At 40.0% G+C, this 20982-nt stretch overlaps 1 protein-coding gene across 10 annotated transcripts in view; it reads right to left on the reverse strand.

The window, feature by feature from the left end:
* The window catches only part of Arhgap21 (Rho GTPase activating protein 21), a 125629-nt gene that overhangs the window by 29508 nt on the left and 75139 nt on the right, over positions 1-20982 (reverse strand). For 7 of the 10 annotated variants that reach the window (XM_029474443.1, XM_029474437.1, XM_029474438.1 and 4 more), the window contains 5 exons: positions 18304-18396; positions 16291-16369; positions 13505-13559; positions 9329-9358; positions 6124-8008 (listed from right to left, as the gene is read on the reverse strand). In XM_029474443.1, coding sequence (XP_029330303.1) covers positions 6124-8008; positions 9329-9358; positions 13505-13559; positions 16291-16369; positions 18304-18396 — 2142 coding nt within the window. The remainder of the gene's footprint in view (positions 1-6123; positions 8009-9328; positions 9359-13504; positions 13560-16290; positions 16370-18303; positions 18397-20982) is intronic. The other 3 variants (XM_021152205.2, XM_029474445.1, XM_029474444.1) reach the window with 1 other exon arrangement.

Raw genomic sequence — 20982 nt, forward strand, 5'->3', positions numbered from 1 at the left:
TAAATATTCATTAATGTTATTCTTAGGGTATAAAAGGATATGACTATAAAAGTTCAACAATTTTTTGTGTATTATCTAATTCTCAAAATACTCAATATTAATGTTTGATGTATAAAATGCATTTAAATAAAACAAAATTTAAAGAAAAACAAAAATACCAAGTGAGACACCTTTAGTTACACTAAACAAAAACAGGACCCACTTATGAGACACTAAGAGAGAGAGCCATTATGGCTCAGAAAAAAAAAAGCTAAGATTTGTTTGCAGATGGCATAATCTCTGCGATGATTAATATCACTGTCAACCCAATCAGACTTGGAATCATCATGGAAACACACTCTCTAGGTGTATCTAAGAGAGCATTCCAGAAGGGTGTACTAAATCCAGGCAGCACAAGCCACAAGCGATAGAGGTGTGCAGACAGCATAAGGAAACTCTTGAGTACCACCTCTCTCTGCTTCCCCTCTGCAGACAGCTGTCTCACCTCCTTGTCATGAAGACACCATCAGAAAGCTTTAGGACAGAGGTTGGGATGTAGTCCAGCTGGTAGAGTGTTTGCCTGCCATGCATGAAGGCCTAGGTTGGATCCCAGCTCTTCATAAGCAGGTATGGTGGTACACAACTACATTCCCAGCACCAGGAGATAAAGGCCCGAGGATAAAGTCCAGGTCATTCTCAGCTATAGAGTTCTAGCTCAGCCTGGGCTCCTGGGTGCCTATCTTGGAAATAAAACTCAACAACAATAAAAACAACAAACTGTTATTACAAATAAATAAATCTGGTCAAATTTCAGAACATAAAACAACCACCACCATACAAAACGTGGAAGCATCTCTATACACTCATCAGTAGCTCTTGGGCTATTTGAAACTATAATGAAAATAATACCATTTACAATTAATTACAAAAAAGAGAATCCTGAAAAGTGAAAGAAGCAAATAATAAATGGTGACTGTACAGAAAGCATAAAGTACCAATCAAAGAATTCAAGAAAGGGGCAGCTACAAGGACACCTTATCTTACGGAGGAGGCTTGATACTGTTCAAATGTCCATGCTACCTGTCAGTTCCTATAAAAAACCCACAGCCTCACAGATGAGACTCGCCGGCTTACAGCCAAAAGGCCAGGCAGGAAGACTGTGCAATGAGGGCTGGGTGGTTATACCCAGAAGAAACCAGACTCTTTCTATATACAACATCCAATTCAAAAGCATCACAGTCTTACACATATGTCTTGCATGTACAAAACTACCAGAAAAGGGCTTGAGAAATGGCTCAGCGGTTAAGAGCACTGACTGCTCTTCCGGAGATCTTGAGTTCAAATCCCAGGAACCACACGGTGGCTCACAACCACCTGTAATGAGATCAGATGCCCTCTTCTGGTGTGTCTGAAGACAGCTATGGTATACTTACATATAATAAATAAATCTTTAATTAAAAAAAACTATCAAAAAAGGGAAAAAACAAAAACAAACAAACAAATAAAACCGAGAAAAGCTGCTCCATGATGTTAATCTGGACAACAATCTGGGTTTTTAAATAAGGGACCAAAAGAGCAGACAACAAATGCAAAAATAAGTGGGATTATATCAAATTACAAGAAAATAATCAAAGTGAAGAGAATATATAAAATGAGAGAAACCATTTACCAACTATACACCTGGCAAATGCTACCATCACCAACCAATTTAACTGATTTTAGAATGAGCAAAAGATGTGAATAGACAACCAAATTTCTAAGAAGATGCACACATTGCCAGAGGCCTATGAGCAAACACCAGCAGGAAACACACACCACAACTGCACTAGGCTATCACCTCACTCTAGCCATTACCCAGAAGTCTCAGGTAACAAGTGTCGGCAAGGAGCTGCAAGGCAATTGTCACATACACGCTGTTAGTGGGACATGCAGAGCAGTACGGAGATTCATCACAGAATCAAAAACAGAACTCCTGCATGATCTAGCAATCCCACCTCAGCATGTTGGAGAGGCATCTGAATTCCCAGGTATACCACAGTGTTATTCACAAGAGCCAACGGGGGATCAACTGAAGTGTCCATGGCAGCATGAGTGAAAATAGGGTGTGTATTGCTAAGTGAAATAAGTCAAGAGCAGAAGGTCAAAGGCTGTGATTTATCTTACATGGTTATCAGAGGCCAGAGGAGAGGCAGAGGGATAAGGAGAGACTGGACAAAAGGCACAACGTTTGGGTTCCACAGGAAGAATCAGTTCTGGAATTTTACAACACCACTGGGAGAGGATTAACAATAAATTATGTTCTCAAAATACTTAGAAAGAGGTAAGAATGCACACATCATAAAGAATTAACACATGTGAGGAGACTGAAAGGCTCACTGTACAATGTATATGATCAAATATCACCTTGTGGGGCTGAAGAGATGGCTCAGCGGTTAAGAGCACTTACTGCTCTTCCAGAGGTCCTGAGTTCAATTCCCAGCAACCCATGGTGGCTCACAATTATCTGCAATGGGGTCTGATGCCCTCTTCCAGTGTGTCTGAAGAGAGCAGTGGTGAATACATAAATAAAGCTTAAAAAAAAAAAAGAAAGAAAAGAGAGAGGGAGGAAGGGAAGGAAAGAAAGAGGCGAAGAGTAGAGAGGAAGAGAGAGAGAGAGAAGAAAAAGAAAAAAAAAAGAAGAAAAGAAACAGAACTAAACAAAACAAGGGACTGGAGATGGAGAGATGGTTCAGTGGTCAAGAGTCCTGGATGCTCTGCTAGAGGATCCAGTTTCTATTCCCAGCACCCACATGGCAGGTCACAGGTATCTGTAACTAGTAATGGCTCCTCTGGTTTCTGCAGGAACTGCCCACATGTGCTGCAGACATACCTGGAGGCAAAATATCTCAAAAGATTTCTTTAAAAAATAAAATGAACTTTCTTCCTACAGCATCTGCCAATGTCCCTCTCCTGTTAGCACCCAACTCTCTGTGTTAGAGCATGATGGTCTAATGTGGGAGAGAGAGGGTCAGCCTTCTAAAAGAAACCGAGTTGTGACACAAATATCCCTTTTTAAAAAAATTTAAATCAACAGGGGTAAATAAAAAGACATAAAACTCCATTCTTGTTTTACAAGACAGGTCTGTGTTACCTAGGCTACTCAGCTTCCATTTTATAAATGGTTAATCAGTTTGTTTTTTTCTATTTGCCTAAAAAAGAATCTGAAGGTTTTCTCAAGACATATTTACAATTCTCAAGATATATTTACACATATACATATACTTACATGTATATGTGTAAATATATTTTCAAACTACTGCTAATAATTAATATTCTTGATTTAAAAATGCAATGTTGAGCTTTTCTACATCTCTATAGTTTAAGATTAATGTTACGTGTTCAATGTGTAATAAAATGTAAGGGGGTCTCTGCGTTAGTTCTGCCTGGTAGACAGCTAAGTAAGCGAATGGGCTCCACAGATATTTTAGAAAGACAAGGCGCTTGGTGTTTGAGGGTCCCAGTATCTAATGTTTCCAAGTAAAGAAAATCATGACTAAGGTAACTGTCAGGCTATAAATACATTGTTACTCTGCATTTCAATAGTCTGCCTATATACAGAATTATATAGATGACCACTCTTAGTTAACTGCTACTTTTTAATGAAATAATTGATTTTTATTTTATCTCTACACTTCATAGGACTAAACAGATTGAACATTAACAGATAATAGACAGCACTTAAAAAATCTATTCCCGTGACATCTGATTGTAATATTCTCTCACTATGCAAAAAGAAAATGTGATGCTATCATTGTGGTAAGATGTTAGCAGCCTGTGAAATACAGTGTAGGGCTTTAAATTTAAAGCACACACCCCAAGCATCAGCCCAGAGTTACTGTCTGTGGAGATGAGATATTAAATTCTATGTACAGCAGGAACAAGTCAATAGGCTCGGCAGTACAGATCAAACATACATGTGGGAATAAGTCTGGTTGACGCACTCCTCATAATGTTAAATGTAAAAATACCCTAGTTATAAAACTTTGTCACCATGCAGACTCCACTTCTTAAGCTGATTTGGATCCTGACACCTGACATTTCAACAGCAAAGTTTCTCAAGAAAGGAAAGAGTAAGAAATAATTGCTCATTGGCAACATAACATAAAGAGCTAAGGGGAATCTTTCACACACTGGTAAGATGATGCCCTGAGTCACATGATGCAGGTCCCTCTTTACAATGTGCTCTGTAGAAAACAACGCCCCTGGAGCATGCCCAGCACTGACTCACGCTAACCTAGAGTCCCCACTTCAAAGTGCTTTTATAAAAAAAAAACCCTTTATATACTTCTCATTTATAAAAATGGAGACACTGTTACATGAATCTATGGAAACTGTGTTTGTAGATTATATCTCAGGACTGCACAACATTATGACATAATTACCCACCCTCCTTCTTTTCTCTTCCCTCCCTTCATTTTTCTTATACATTTAATCATCTTAAACCATCATTCGGCTATTATGCTAACATGTATCTCCGGAGTGAGTGCCTTCTTTACCTAGGCAGTGCTGTGGGCACAGGGAACAATGACATGAACTAGATGTAAAGTCTCCACACTCAGTGTGTTCTGCTTCACAGAGATGCACACCTGGCTGCCGCACATTTGAGCATGCATAGAAAGCAGCTATTTTAGACACAATAAGAAAAGTCTGAATAGGTTACAGATATCTGACTGGGCAGTGAAATCTAGCCCAGCAGAGGGGCCTCTGGTTATCTGTGCTACCCCAAGCAGGGTGGACGGGCTGGCCATAGCAGACTCCATAATTCATGTCTATTTTCGGTGAGATGGGAGGGAAACAGGAGGTCTGAGACAGTGTGACCTCCACTGGCTGCTGTGTGATGTCAGTATGAGGGTAAAAGGAGTCGTAGGGAAGACTGGTGATGGAGACTGAGGTGCACACCTGAAAACTTTCCAAACCCTTTCCCAGGTTATCCCTGTAATAAAGTAAACACACAAGCAAAATCTATGGAGGAATATGCCTAGGAAGGAGAAGACACTGCTCAAACACAGGGCTCATTACTAATGGTCACAACTCTTGTGATGGTTTGTATATGCTTGGCCCAAGGAGTGGCACTATTAGGAGGTGTAGTCTTATTGGAATAGGTGTGTCACTGTGGGTATGGGCTTTAATACCCTTGTCCTAGCCACCTGGAAGCCAGTCTTCTGTTTGCCTTTGGAACAAGATAGAGAATTCTTAGCACCTCCAGCTCCATGTCTTCCTGAACACTGCTATGCTCCCACTTTGATAATGAACTGAACCTCTGAATCCAAAATCCCAATTAAATGTTGTCCTTATAAGAGTTGTCTTGGTCATGGTGTCACAGCAGTAAAACCCAAACTAAGACAGTTCTTCTGCCTCATGCTTTCGTTTGTACAAAATGAGATTTGTTTTAAACTTCAGTGAACCACTAGAATCTCCAGAGGCCACTTACAGGAATGTGGGTGTGGGCTACCTACAGGAGTGACTCAAAGGTAGCTGCATTACCAAAAGGCCCACCCTAGTGTGGTGACAACTCAGGAGACCCTGCCCAAGTCTTCTCCCAGCAACCGTTTATTACAGACAAAGCAAGGGCAGGGCCTGGCTGCCGTTGATTCAGGTAGACCAACAACTAGGTACAACAGTTTGGCTGACTCTCTTGACCACAGATGGCAGCAACTCATTTAACCAAGACTAACAAAAGAGGGCAGGTAGGGTAGCGCATAAACCCATGAGCCCACTGAGCACGCAGAGGGGACAGAACCATATATTCAAATCCAGCCTGAGCTACAACACCCTGTGTCAAATACACACTAGATGCCAACTTACTTTTAAAGGAAAATGGCAAGTAGAACTATATTTAAGGAGGAGAAAAGCAACCTGCTCTGACTGAAGCACAACTTACACATGGAGAGTAGGTTGCTGTGGCTTAGTAGGAAAGCGATTGTCTAGCATGCATGAGGCCCTGAGGTCAATCCCCAGCACTGAAAATAAACAAGTATACAGCACTTAAAATGCTTTAAGTGCATGCGCAGTTTAAGATTTCTGTGCCTATGGAGTACAAATACTCTATTTCTTCAAACACTTTTCACCCAGCTGCTGCTGAGCAGGGCCTCTGAATGCGCTCACCTATAAAAGGGATGGAAGCCAGGGAATCGCCAGGAGGGCTAGTGCTTGAAGCTTTCCTCTCCTCCATTCTTTTTATATGAACCTCTCTGCGTGCATCATTTGGCAGCCAGCAGGTGGTGTCTGACCCGGTCTCCTGGTCATTCACTGCCAGGATGTAAGATTGATGTCTTAAAGGCTGTGGCGTCTGGCGGCCAGACTGAGGTTTCTCTCTTAGAATGACAGATTCTTTATTATCTAGCACATCTGGCTGCTGAATTCCAGCCTCCTGTAAGTTTATATCTCCATTCCTTGGAACGGCAGGTAGTTCTAAGTCTGATATCCCCAAATTCTCACTGAGCTGTGGACTGGTCTTGGCAGAAGTTCCTGGTAGACACGAGGATACCTCAGTCTCCAGCTGGTGCTCAAAGGTGCTTTCGGATCTGAACCGTGTCTGCTGACTCAGCACACTGTGTTGATGCAGATGATTGACAGGCCTTTGGTCTTTCATGGAAGTCAGTGAGTGCTGGCTGAAGGATGGTTTTGACACAGGTGGAGGCGGCACTTTCAGAGAATTACTTCGGACTTTCACGAGTGGGGACCTGTCTTGTGCAATACCCCGTTGGAGTGACACCCCAGTCGTGGTTGGAAAATTTCTGTTGGAATGTCTTAGGTCCGGCGGAATTTTTTTAAATTGTGAGACAGGTCCTACTCCTCTCCCAACCAGTCGCCTGTTATCAGAATTAACAACGGGAGCCACAGTCAAATTTGAGCCTCGGAAAGGCTTGTGCATTTCTTGCTGCCTGGGTCTTTCATGAATACCGCGTCTATCATCCTGCTCAGTGAAGCCACTCCACTTGTAAGTCTGCTTTCGTTCCCCATTTGAGTCAGGTATCTGACTTTCAGAATTGACAGTGGCTGTGGCTTCAGTCTGTCCCTCTATGTAATCCCACGAACGAGTTCTATGATTATTGAAGCTAACAGGTGGCGAGGTCAGCGCTCCTTGAGATGCGCTCCTTGGGCAATACTTCATCAGCACAGAGTCTTCCAGTCTTTCCTGAGATACACTGCGCTGCCGGATCTGAACAGACTGGGGCACTCGGTCATGAGAGGTGCTTCGACGTCGTACCTGCAGAGTAGTGCGGGTGGGTACCACCTGGTTATAGTCTGCTGCGCTCTGAGATGCAGCTCGTAAGCTGTCCAATCTTTCCTGGATTGTCCGACAACCTATGTGCAATCTCCTATTATCAATGTATTCTTTGTAAGTCTTATAATTTTTCCAGTCTATGTGCTGATGGGAGTTTGCTGAATAGTGATTGACAGACACAGGAGGGGAATCCACGGCTTGTGATCTACTACTTGAGATTCCTTCTGAATGTCCACTGTAATTTCCAGATTTAAGTAAAATTCCAGAAGGTTCTAAGGATCTGGAGCCTGTGGTCTGATGAATCAGATGGGCAGTGGGAACTGATGCCGGTGATGTTGTTCTCGATGCTGCTTTTGTAGAGGCCTGCTCATTTACACCATACCTTACCTCTTCAGTTCTATGTGAAGGACCTGAAGGGTTGTTTCTATTGGCTAGCAAGTCTACCACCTTCTCAGAAGGCACAATGACGGTCCTCACACTCTCATTGCAAACACACACTGCTGTGTTTGACTTTGCAACATCTGTTGGTGATGGAGGCACTTGTATTTCCATTCTATAGGTCCTGCCAGGTTGTGTCAGGACTGGTGCACTGGTTTGCTGTTTGTTCGGTAACGAATCAGGAGGGCATGTTTCCACCGGCTGTGCAGTAGCTGAAGGAGTCGATGGCAACCAGGGATAGCAAACTGGTGGAGGTTCAGGTATATTACGGGCATTGCCGCTGTAAGCTTCATTGCCTTTCAGGTATGCATCTTGAGAATATGCCTGCACAGAAATTAGAGAAGTGTCACACAATGATTTTCATGTTTATTGTTCACTATTTGACTACCTTACCTTAATCCTGAATGATACTCACTGTGGCATGCATGCAAAGCACAGCACAGCACAGGGTACATTCTTAGGAATCTTCCTTCCTTCCTTCCTTCCCTCCCTCCTTTCCTTCCTTCCTTCCTTCCTTCCTTTCATCTGCATCCTGAATGCCCCCCACTCCCATACTCCCTTCAGAGAGTCCCTCCCCATCTCCCTTCCCCTTAGAGAAATCAAATAAACTATAGAACACCACACACACACACACACACACTACAATCATTAGTTTTTCCAAAAAGCTCATGAAACAGATCATATCTCCCCTAACCAACCAGTCACAGCCATGTTAGTTCTGAAATCTCCCCATTTAAACTTTAAGATTGTTTTCAGCAGTCAACAGGTTAAGTGACTGCCTATTAAATCCCAGCAAAAGATTCTTAATGTTTACAAATAATAATAAAAGTCTTACCCAAATACATTGTTATTTAAGGCAGTAACATTATAACACATTAAACATATACTGAAATGACTATTCAATTAACTACAAAGAATTAAAAATAATCCATCTTTAAAAATCAAGCCCCTAAAGAGCCACACAAAATATTTTCATATTTAAAGTCAGTGAATGCACATGCTTAAGAAATTAAATAGCAATACTAAAAGCAAAAAAAAAAAAAAAAAAAAGAAAGAGGTAATTCATCTTTTTGATATAAACTTTTTATTTTAAACTAATGCAAACATTACTTGATAAATTTATTTTCTTTTACTTTAGACATTTTTCTATTACTAACAAGCATGCATGCATGCAGCTCAAGTTTTAGAAAAAGTTATTTATAGAACTATCTAACAATACTTTTGAAAATTTAAGAACTGAAATTAATTAAAGAGATTCCACACAAACAGAGCTCATGGATGCTACACGGCAGGCATTGTGTTCGGATCCAAGGCAGTCAGGAGTGGTGACTATCCCTGATCAAGCAGGCTAATTCACGGAAGCAGCGCATCCTGTCTTTGCAGCACACAGCCTGCAAAGCTCAAGTATAGCTACCGAATAATGGCAAAGGGTTAGGGAGAGAGGGGTGAGAGATTTAAGAAAATAGAGATACATATGCTTTAACACTAGTTACAGAGGGTACAAACAGAAACAGAGAGAGGGGGGAGGAAACCATTATCACATACACCCTCTGCACATTAGTACAGCTAAGCAGATTGGCTTGTTACAAATCTCTATGAAACAGGACTTAAAAAGCAAGGAAATGGCTACTGTGCATCTCTTACCAGTGCTGTAACATCCTTTGTAAATTGTAGCTAGCAGAAAATAGGAAAACATAGCAGAAGCTGCTTACTGGTATAAAGACAGAATCATGTTGTCATAGCGATGCTGTAAATAGCAAGCTACAAATACATCTATACTGTTTTCTCTGGAAGATCCCAAAAGAGGTAAAGGGCAGTGGAGCATAGGAACAACTTCAGAATCCAATTGAGCATCTCGTTCTCGAGCTTTGATCTCGTTCTTATTGAATGTGTCTCCCACTCTTGGAAGCAGAATATGGCTGATGACACACATCGACAGGCATTTTCTCCAGTATGCCCTGCCATCTGGTAAGCCCCACAGCTTCCCTTCACTGTAAACAGCATCACTGCCTCTCTTTCCCCTGAGCCCCTTCCACCTCTGCTTCCAGGAGACTAGACTAACGCTCTATTACGCATTAAAGTAATGCAACGTCCTCCTTCAGAGGACAACCACAAGCTCTCAGCTGACTACAGCCTATCTCACTGTGTGACTACTGTTTTGTTTAGGTTTTTCACTCAAAAATTAAGATCTTTCAAACAATGTCCTTTATAGTGTTTTACTACTTTATGAAATAAGAACTGACTAGACATAAAAATATCACTTCCAGAGTAAAACTTGTCATGGTAATGATTATTACAGAACACAGTCAGGAATGCACTGAGAAATCAAAGCTAAATCTATAAACACACACATATACACAAACACGCGCGAGCACGTGCGTGTACACACCCACCCACCACCCACTATATTTTTATAGCATAAACACTGCCCATCTGAACATGAAGTATGCATTCTGGTTATGTACCTGGACATAACAAGCCTAGTTTTTTCATGCTAATTATGTCCAAGTCACTGCTTTTCTGTGACAAAAAATAGTCTGGAGGAGAGCCTTGTGGACTGACTTGTAACACTGTTTGCAGTAGGTTTGTGTAACCTCCTGCACTACCTGAAAAGAAAGGCAGGTCCCCACAGCCTGCAATGTCAGGGAAGCTGGAGAGCTATGGCATGCCTCTACTGCACAGGAACACACTGGATGTGAAGAGAACAAACATGCTCCTCATGAAGCCCATTTCTAGCCCCACCAGCTTTAACATTCTACAAAAGCCATTCTATGGCAATTTAAAGGTAACTTGTTTATTCAAATTTCAAACACTTTAAATTATTAAACACACAAATTATAAAACACTTTAAATTTTTATAGTCTTCAGATATAACTAAAATTTCTAGACTGAAATTCTATATCAAATTTGGGAAAGAATTGTCTCCCGAATTACCACCCTGGAGAACTTATTGCTGAGATCACTGTGATTAAACATATATAACACTGGCAGAACTCAGGGCTGTGGATGGCAATCCCAAAAAGCACAATATATGACAAACCAGTTCCAAGAAATACTGGGGAAACAAGTCAGGAGTAGACAATACAGTTACGAAATGTTTCTTCCCATGATATCTAAAAGATGCTTTGGACACCATAAAAAAAAAAAAAAGTCTAAAAGAGCAGGTGATTTGGATAGGAACAGAATGTGCACTTTTTTGGCAGTGAATGAGCACTGGATATAAAAACATTATTTTGCATTCTGAGATGAGATTGGTAAGTCTAGCATGCTGAAGTCTGCCACTGTATGGTACTTTCTGTGCTTGGCTACTAGGAACCAAATCTTTCAATGAGTAATCATGGTCCCACATATGAATGCTTTAAGTACCTCCAGGGAACCTTTAAATTATCAGTGGGCACCAATTAAATGGAACAAAATACCCCTTAAGCAAAATAAAGCAAATATGTTCTTATATAATGCTGTTAATCTATATTCTTATATGATGATATTAAGTCATCCAGTATGAAGAAATTTGCCTGGAATTATATGATCACTGCCATCAATATGCTTAAGAAATGATTATTTAAGTACTCTTAACCTCAAAATATGTGTAGGTCATTCTGATGGATACAGACAACAGTGACATTTTCCTAAAATAGAACACTGTCAAACATGAAGTTCAACTGTTGGATTGTTAACTGTTGGATGGTTTTCTTTAGTCCAACTGTTGGATGGTTAACTACTGGATGGTTAACTATTTGATGGCTAACTATTGGATGGTTAACTCTTGGATGGTTAACTGTTAGACGGTTTTCTCTCTAGAACACTTTATATTCGTTCTTTGCCTTCTTTGCTCTTGTTCTTTAGTTTTATCTCACAGTAGTTTAAAAGCTTGTATCCTCACACTGAAGCGAAACATAATAAAAACAGAAAAGTAGTAATCCTACAGTGCCTACCAGACACCAAAACTTTTAAAACAAACTGTGGTAGGGGGTGGGAAGTGAGAAAGACAAGCCAGAGAATTCTCTAGCCAGTATTATAACTGCAAAGATCCTATCAAACAACATTTATCACTATGAACAATCTGGATCTTCAATAGAGGTACCATGACTAAGACCAGCCAAAGAGACCTGCAATAACTTTCCAGAGTAGTTTATAACAATCACACCTAAATCACTTAGCATGCCTATTATTATTAAATAGTTACAAAAAAAAATAAGAAGAAAGAAACAAAGAAAAGAAGAAGCAGGGTGTAATTGCATATGCCTGTAATCCCAGCACTTGGGAAATAGTAGAAAAATCAAGAGATCAAGACTAGCTTTGACCACAGTGAATTTAAGGCTAGTCCAAGGCTAGTCCAGGCTACACGAGACTGCAAACCAAGTTAAATGTTCTGTAGAATAAACAAAAGCACTCTTGCTTATACACGTTTACCTTTACTAACTGAACAGCATCGTCTTTGAAAAGGGCAGGGGCGGCATGCCTGCAAGCTGACAAGTCAACTACTGAGAAGGGAGAAGAGGGCAGCACCCATGATTCAACACTGGGTTTGATTCAGTTGTCTATTTTATTGATCCATTTCACAAAGCATATCCTATTATTATAACTCACAGGACACTATCCCAGTGGCTACAGCACTTGCTCATATGTGGAAAGCCCAGCATTGCAACAATAAAAAAGTAACTGCTGCTAATTTATGAAACACAAAGGAGATTTCTGGAATTCCTACTCTCATTTCCCTTAGATTTGGCTGACATTTGACAAATGTGTATTTCACTTTAAATAGAATATTATGCTGATTACAGAACATATGAGTGTTTTAAAAATAGTAATGGTTTTAAAGAAAAAAATTGTTACTGTTTAAAACAAATTTTCCATTTATATCACATAAGCATGGATGGCAGACAGATCATGGGACTCGGGTCCCAGAGATGCAGAGTTACAGGAATGGCCATGACAGAAGCTGTGCAAGCAAAGGCAAAACACCAGCACACGTACTTATGTGGCGGCACTTTAGAGGGTGGCTTAGGTTTCAGACCAGCCTCAGTTCAAGTGCTAAGACCAATGTTCTCTTCTTTCCTATTGTATTAAACAAACTACTTAACTTACAGGCCTCCACACAAAATAGCACAGAAAAGACTCCCAGGACCAAACATGGAGCATACTTGAGTATCTTCGGAGTCATGAGAGCTGATTAAATTAGATTTAACCGAGCCCACTGAGCAGATGCACATATAAATATCTTGGGTTGGGCAGAAGAGTTGGCTCAGCAGTTCAAAGCACTTGTTGCTTTTGCAGAGGGCTGAGTTGAAGTCCCAGTACCCTCATGGTGGCTCACAGTGATCCACAAATCTGACATCCTCTAGGGACTCTGACATCCTCTCCTGACCTTGCTGGACACCAGGCACACATACATACATGTGGTGCACATACATGTAGGCAAAACACTCAGATACACAAAGTAAAATCTAAAAAAAAAAAAAAATGTTCTGGGTCATTAAGCCAGAATCAATTTAACAGACTATGGAATTAGAGGTTGGGAAATTAGCTCAATGGTAGAAAACTTGCCTAGCAAGCTCAAGGCCCTAGGTTCAGCCCTCAGCTCCAGGGGAGTTAGCTATGGAATTATACAACAGTTCCATGTCACTTAATTCCAAATTTGTGGACAACAATCTGTCTCTTGAAAAAATACAACATACGGAAATCCAAATTTGGTTAAGTGAACCAGGAGGGTTTTATTTTTTTATTTTTTGGAACGATTTTTAAATGCAATTCACTTTCCTTTCAAAATTCTCTTACTACTTATGTCCACCAAGCATTGTTTACTGGGAGGAAACTTACCACTTGGAGAATGTCTTCATCCTTGGGCATTACACTGAGCTCCAGGGTGGTGTCACTGAAACCGAGCACAAAACGGTCAGGGAGGCAGGAGACTGAACAAGAAACTGCCTTTTAAGATCATCACTTTCAAAACCTTATGGTATAAGAAAGATATGACTAGTACAGAGGTTCAGTGGCATACAAAAAAGTTCCCTTCATGATCGTACGGCTCATTTTAATGTGCCACTAATTCAGAGATTAAAAACTCCTATTAAATATTTTTAGGACAAAACTCATAAGAATATCAGAATATGATTATTTGTCTTATGGATTACTTTAGTAATTACAAATTACAGGGTTTTAATCACACAGCTATCAACTTAAAATTTATTGATGCAAAATAAGCAAATATTTTTCTGGTAATGTTTTGTTTTGATTTTTTTTTTTATCTTTGTCTTCCTTTGGGGTTTGTTTTGTTTTTTTGTAGTTTGTTTTGTTTGTCCGTTTGTTGAAACAGGTTTTTTTCTTTGCAGCCCTGGCTGTCCTGGACTCCTTTTGTAGACCAGGCTGGCCTCAAACTCAGAGATCCAGTTGCCTCTGCCACCTCAGTGCTGGGATTACAGGCGTGTGCAACCATACCTGGCTTGCTTTGATGTTTTCAAGTTCTGGGAACTAACCTGTAGCTTGTTATACCTCAGCTCCTCAATGTAACATTTTAAGCAACTTTAAACTTCCTAACTTTGAAAATTCCACCTTTGCCTCAAAAGAACATTAGTTCACTAATAGAATAAGTCAGTTTTCAGTTTCATTTCAGCTATTTGTTTTATGCCCAAGATTTAATCTTTGTACTTGCTAGGTACAGCTTATAGCATTTTTATGCTAACACTGCAAATTTGTTAGATGTAGTGGAAAACGTTCTCTGAGTTTGCACAGGTCAGTGCTGGAGAGTTCCAGCAGGTGACCATTTGCCAGGCCCTGGTTTGATCTCTAGCACAAGAAAAAGCCAGAGGAGGAAGGAAAGAAGTCACCAGGAGAAACGGAATTTAACTTGTAATTCATGTTTATATATCTTAAGGACAGTGAGGCTATCTCCATCTAATGATTATCCTAATTCCCTCAAAAATTAAGAAATAATCCCAACATAAAATAAGAAGACAGTTCCAAAATCCAATAATGTATCTGCTTAGGTTAGTAAATTCCAGGAGGATGGCAAACCAAGGGAAGCCACAGGTGCGAATCCATCAGTCACACAGGGAAGTCATGCACTCCAGCAGTTACAGCTGCTTGAAAGTATACAATGCACAGACAAGGCCTTTGCAGGGACACGGTCCTTGGCTTCCAGCTGCCTTGCAACTTCCACCAAGCTTTCTAAAGAAAGCATGATCATAAACAGCTTTTCTCTCATTTTAAAATTGTTTGTACTGGCTGAAAATTTAAGACTTTCATTTCTATGTTACTCTGAAAGAGACATTATGTGAGTTTGGGAGAAAGAGATCAGGCTGCATACTGGTGTGCTGGTGTAGGGGTGATCTTGATTACTGCAGAAGGAACAATTACACTCAAGAATTGGCTTCTCTAGGAATTTCATTAAATATTAAAATAGCAAAGAAAATATTCTGAGATTAATTAATCATGATCAGGTCATCTAATTGTAAAAATATTACAGTGCATTAGGACATAAGTATTAAATAATTTAAATTAACAGCACAAACTGCTTGAGACTTAGAGACCCCTGATTAAAAAAAAAAAAAAACCTTAAGTGCTTGGGGAGACAGCACAGTTGGCAAAGTGCTTGCTGGATGAATTGTCAGAACCCACATAAAAATTCCAGGCATGGTGGCATGAACTTGTAATTCGTGGGTGAAGGTTGGGGGAGCAGGGAACATCTGTAACCAGATTCTGTTTAATCTAACAAGACTCCATCCCAAAAGGGGTGGATGCTCCTGAGGACGACTCCCACAGTTGTCCTCTGGCTGAGACACACACACATACGCATACACACACAAAAATGACCTTTTAGAAAATAAAGAATTTCAACTGAGTTATAAACAGGTGGATAAAGCTATGAGGAACCATTCTGTAATCCAATGGCATGCATTTGAATTTAGGAAGAACCTCTTCAAACAGAGATAAAACTGTATATCACAGCCAGACTCACTGCACATGCACAACTCAATATTGTGACCTCTCTGACTTCAAATCTCTTTTTTAATGGTATTTAAATTTTTCTAGTTGTGTCCATGCAATTAAGACTACCTTTATAGTAATAAGGTAATATTGCCTTTGTGGTCCTACCAATACTCATTCTATAAATATGTATCTACCTTTAGGGCAAAAAATGCTATCATTCCGTAGATTATAGGCAAATGGATTTAAAAGTAACATCTTACTGTTAAAACAAATGAAGAAATATAAGCCAGTGATTTTATTCAATAAGGCGGCTCAGCAAAATACAGTAAAAATATGAATGTCAGTAAGACTTGTTTTAGAAAACCAAGTGTGCATTTATTTCTATATTTAAACAAATTATATACCTATCACTTGAAATCAAAGTGGAAAACACATATTTTAAATCTATAATGAGTGCTCTCAGAACCCATAGGATTTTACATTGTAAACATTACAATGAATATTACAACTTGCAAACCCACTCAACAATCAGTGGGCTAACATTTGGCAATACCATATACAACTTGCAGTTTTGGAGGAAATTCTGTGTTACCCTTGTCCTAGGAGCACAGAACTGTATAAAACCTACCTGTGCTATAGGGTTTTAGCCCATATTAATCAGGATTCAAGAATCTTACCTGTTCTGAATGAGAGCGATTACTTGGGAATAGGTCTTTCCTATGACACTTTCTCCATTGACTTTTATAATTCTGTCACCTTCAAAGAAGAGGGGGGTAGGGGGGAGAACAACATATTAGGAACTTCTGAAAGAACTACTCACTCTGAGTAACTGTGAAGAAACTCCCAACACTGCTCCCTCCTCTTCACTCTGTTTCCATGGTGCTGGGATCAAACCAGTTGCTGCCTGAGCTCCACACCCAGACCAAATAAGCCCATATTTTTTAAAATATGCCTAAATATTTTTAAAGTACCTGTTACAAAAATAAATCTTCCTTTGAAAACATTGCTCATGAAATATAGCAATGTTCTAAGAATTCTAGACACCAATGAGCTTCCACTGAAGTGGTAATGCCCCAGGTGAGTGCTATGTCTATCAATTAGAAAGACCCACAGAATGCTCACAGTCATTTATAAGATGGAACACAGGGCCCCAATGGAGAAGCTAGAGAAAGCACCCAAGGAGCTGAAGGGGTCTGCAACGCTATAAGGTGGAATGACAATATGAACTAACCAGTACCCCCAGAGCTCATTCGTGTCTCTAGCTGCATATGTAGCAGAAGATGGCCTAGTCGGCCATCACTGGGAAGAGAGGCCCCTTGGTATTGCAAACTTTATATGGCCCTGTACAGGGGAACGCCAGGGCCAAGAAGCACGAGTGGGTGGGTAGGGGAGCAGGGCAGCGGGGGGTGGGGGTGGGGGGAATAGGGAACTTTCGGGATAGCATTTGAAATGTATATAAAGAAAATATTTAATATTTTTTTTTCATTTTTAAAAATTAAAAAAAAAAAAAGAAAGAAAGAAAGACCCACAGACTACCAACCACTCCTCTACTGGCCTTGTCATTCAGCTACAGAAAACTACCCACCAGGCTTCAAGCACTGACTGTACACATTTCCCAAGTATCAGCTGATTTTTATCCACTGATTGTTGTTTTTACAATGTTCTTCCACTCTTATGTATCTGGTTAATTGATGAGTGTACTATAAAACTTAAATATGGACATGTGTGTGGGTTTTTTAAAAACTTTATATTTGTTAATTTACTTTTCATTTTAATGGAGGAAAATACTGGATTACTCAGAAAACCTGAGAGGAACAGAAAAGCCACAAAAGCACAAAGGACATAGAAATGAAAACCAGAAATAAGTCCTTCTGTGCTTATATCAGCTCCAACTTATTTTCTCAAACTGTGACACTTGGAGTGTGAAAGGTGGTGTATTCTAATAGAATTTCATACACACTGTACATACCAATGATATTAAAGTAAGGGTTACTCTAAGGCTCATGACAAAGATAATTATACCACATGCTGGTAAATCTTAGTAGTGGTACTCACTAATTATCTATAGTGGAAAATACACTTTACTCAAAGTGGACTAAAGTAAGTTTTGTCAATTCCTATTTTAAATTGTTTTATGCATAAAAATGAGAAAAATATTTTGAAGTATTTGCTAATTTTTGATCTTGAGTTAATTTTATTAAAATCACAAATCAAATTAACAGGATTTTGTATCAAACATGTATTAAATCTACCTCAGTAGAGCACCCCAGTGATGCCTGAAAATGAAGGGACTTTCAAGATCACAGGAAACCTTAGCCATTCTATGTGCTGCCTGCCTGACTAGGCACTTTCAGACTTGGGGATCCAAAAAAAGTCTCCATTCTACTAAAGAAATATCTTTATCAGTTTGTTACTTTGTAATCCTTTTGTCGATGTTCAACTTTAAGGAGTAGGTGTTTTTGTTTTTGTTTTTTGTTTTTAAAGAGAGACTGCAAATCTTTGTGTTAAGTGAAAGTGCCACACTTTATCAAGTTACATTGTTATGTCTGTTCAGCAATATCCACCGAGTTTCCAGAAAGATAGACTGTATCTCAGAAACAGTTACAATGGATGTGAAGAGAGAGAGGGAAGGCACAGAGGAGAGAAAAGGAAAAAAATAGAGAAATTGAGGAGACTGAAGACCCCAGCACCTGTGCATAAGCCAGCCTCGAAGGCCGGCCCGCCTTCCTTCACTTGTTTAACAAATATGGTATCCATTGGCTCCAATCGGTTCCTTTGCTTTCCTAGGAAAGAAAAAAAAAAAAAGCCCAAGGCATAGCTTTACTTTATGCTATCTTATTAAAACCCCACACATAAAATAACATTTAATTAAAATGAGAACAGAGATTTTTCATGAAGTAGTAAACATATCCCAAACCTGGATGCTAACACGGAATTCTGGGATGTTTCTTAACTAAGCACTTGCTTGCTTCTTCCATAACAAAATGGCGACCATACTGACTGATTCCGTTTACTGAGCATAGTCTGTATTTTAATGACTACACTATATGACAGACATATAGCTCCCAGTTCCCACAGCTAATCCATATAATGAGCACTAGAGTACAAGGAGGTTGAAGTCTTGAAGGGATTAGCTTAACAAACGCTAAAGCGTACACAGCAACGTCAGACTACGGCTTCCTAATACTGAACTGCGCTACATATTGAAGTAATTCTTTCTTCTAAAAGCTGATGGGAAGACATAAATAAATGACAGGACAAAAGAGGAATAGGAAAAGCTGTGGTGACAGGGGGAATGCAATCAACCTGGATACAGTCAGTATTGCACAAGCTGTGGTTCACAGACCCACCTGTATCGAGACCCACAGTGCTTATGAAAAATGAGTGTTCTAGAGTCAAAACAGAAGTCTATCTTGTTAACAAGTTTCTCATGTGATCCTAATAGAATCTCAGAATCTGAGAATAACAGGTTCCATGAAATGGATGTCAAAGAAAGATTCAGAGAAGAGAAAGCGAGTCAGCTGAGTAATAAACACCATGCAAAAATAAAACAAACAAACCCCTTGTCCCCTCAACACACACACACACCCACACACACACACCCACACACTTCTCAAGGTCCACCCCAGCAGCAGCAGCATCACCTGGGGCTGTGTTAGAAATATGGACTATAGACTGGCTCCAGACTCCGAGGCTAAACTGAACACTCTTTCTTTTACCTGGCAATTGTATTTCCCTGTGATTTTACGGAACTTCCTTAGGCATGCACGCCAGTTTGCTCATCTGCAATTGGTTAAGGATAGTAATCCTGCCTACCTCACAAAGCTGCTATGAGGATTAATATAAAGGTATTTAATACGTATATATGTTCATTTTAGTGTAAATAATATTTACATAGGTCAAGATGGGCCACATTAGAAGACATCAAACTTGTATCCCTGCAGAAAATACTGGCTGGGAAAACATCCATTAAACTTAACTGTCATATTAGAAGAGAGCTGGAGAGCACAGCCCAAAGAGACTAGAGGTGAGGGGACGAGGGCTTAGCGGTCCAACAGTGCTCCAATGGTCCTGCTGTGAACTTGATTCCCATCTCCAAAGAGACCGGTGGCTTAGACTGAAGTATGCATCTCCAGAGAGGTGATTTAAATCTATAACAAACTTCTTTGAAGAACGCTAAAGTTAAAATCACCTGCAACATTTAGAGTACCTGAAATTTTGAGTATAAAGTACACAGAGCCAACAGAGCATAACAATCTTTGACCTATGCCAGTTATCAAAAAGACCCTGAAAGAGCTACAGAACAATATATCACTACAGCCAGAAAAATCCTACAGTTCCAGAATAAAGTAAATGTGGCGACGGACAGACTGAAAACCTGTCTCGTTACATACACACAAATATGCATGTACTTGTACACTTATGTGTGCACTGCTCCAGAAACACAGTAAACAGAAAAGAGAAAAAAAAATACCCTAAAACAGTTTTTTCATAGAAACAGGAAATGACCATGACAGTCAAGAGATATCCCACTGAAGAAGAGAAAAATACTACAAGCTACACATCTGAGAAAAAAAAAAGGTTGATAATCCTACTATTAAGAAACTACAAAAACTCAGTAGCAAAAAAGATCAACCCAATTAAAAATGGGCAACAGATATAAATAGACACTTCCCAGCAGACATGCAGTGTCAACATAGTGAAAAAAAAAAAAAAAAAAAACCACCCCACATTACTAAGTAGCAGAGAAATGTAAATGAAAACCACTGTGAGCTAGAACCTCATCCTAGGAACGGTGACAGGTAGCCACCATGAGGAAGTGACAAGTGCTGGCAAGGCCCAGAAGGGAAGCCCTGTCCACACAGTGGCAGTGCAAAGTGACACACAGCTGTCTCGGGGTTTCTCCTGCAGCCAAGAGCAGATGGGGAAGGGGGGATTTCAGCTCACAGTTCTCAGGTCTGCTATGAGGTCATACTCTTATCACTGAGGAGAGCCAGGGCAGGAACTCAAGGCAAGAGCCTGGATCCAGGAACTGAAGCAGAGGCTGTGGAGGAGTGCTGCTGACCGGCTTCCTCTGCTGCTTTCTTAAACCACTTGGGACCACCTGACCAGGGCTGTTACCATCCACAGTGGCTAAAGATCTCCTACATCAATCGTTAATAAAGAAAATGCCAGGCAGAATTGACTCTTTGGAGGAATTTTTTCAATTAACAGTCTCTCTTCCAACAGAATATAATTGACCTGAAGGGAAATGAAGGGAAAATGGGGGGGGGGTGTTAATTAAGGAAAGTAGGTGTGAGATGAATAGAAAAGGAAGGAGGAGGGTAAAATAACAGTAAGAATATCAGAAAACATCATAGGAAATCATA

Source organism: Mus caroli, chromosome 2, assembly GCF_900094665.2.
Source record: "Mus caroli chromosome 2, CAROLI_EIJ_v1.1, whole genome shotgun sequence".
Lineage (NCBI taxonomy): Eukaryota > Metazoa > Chordata > Mammalia > Rodentia > Muridae > Mus > Mus caroli.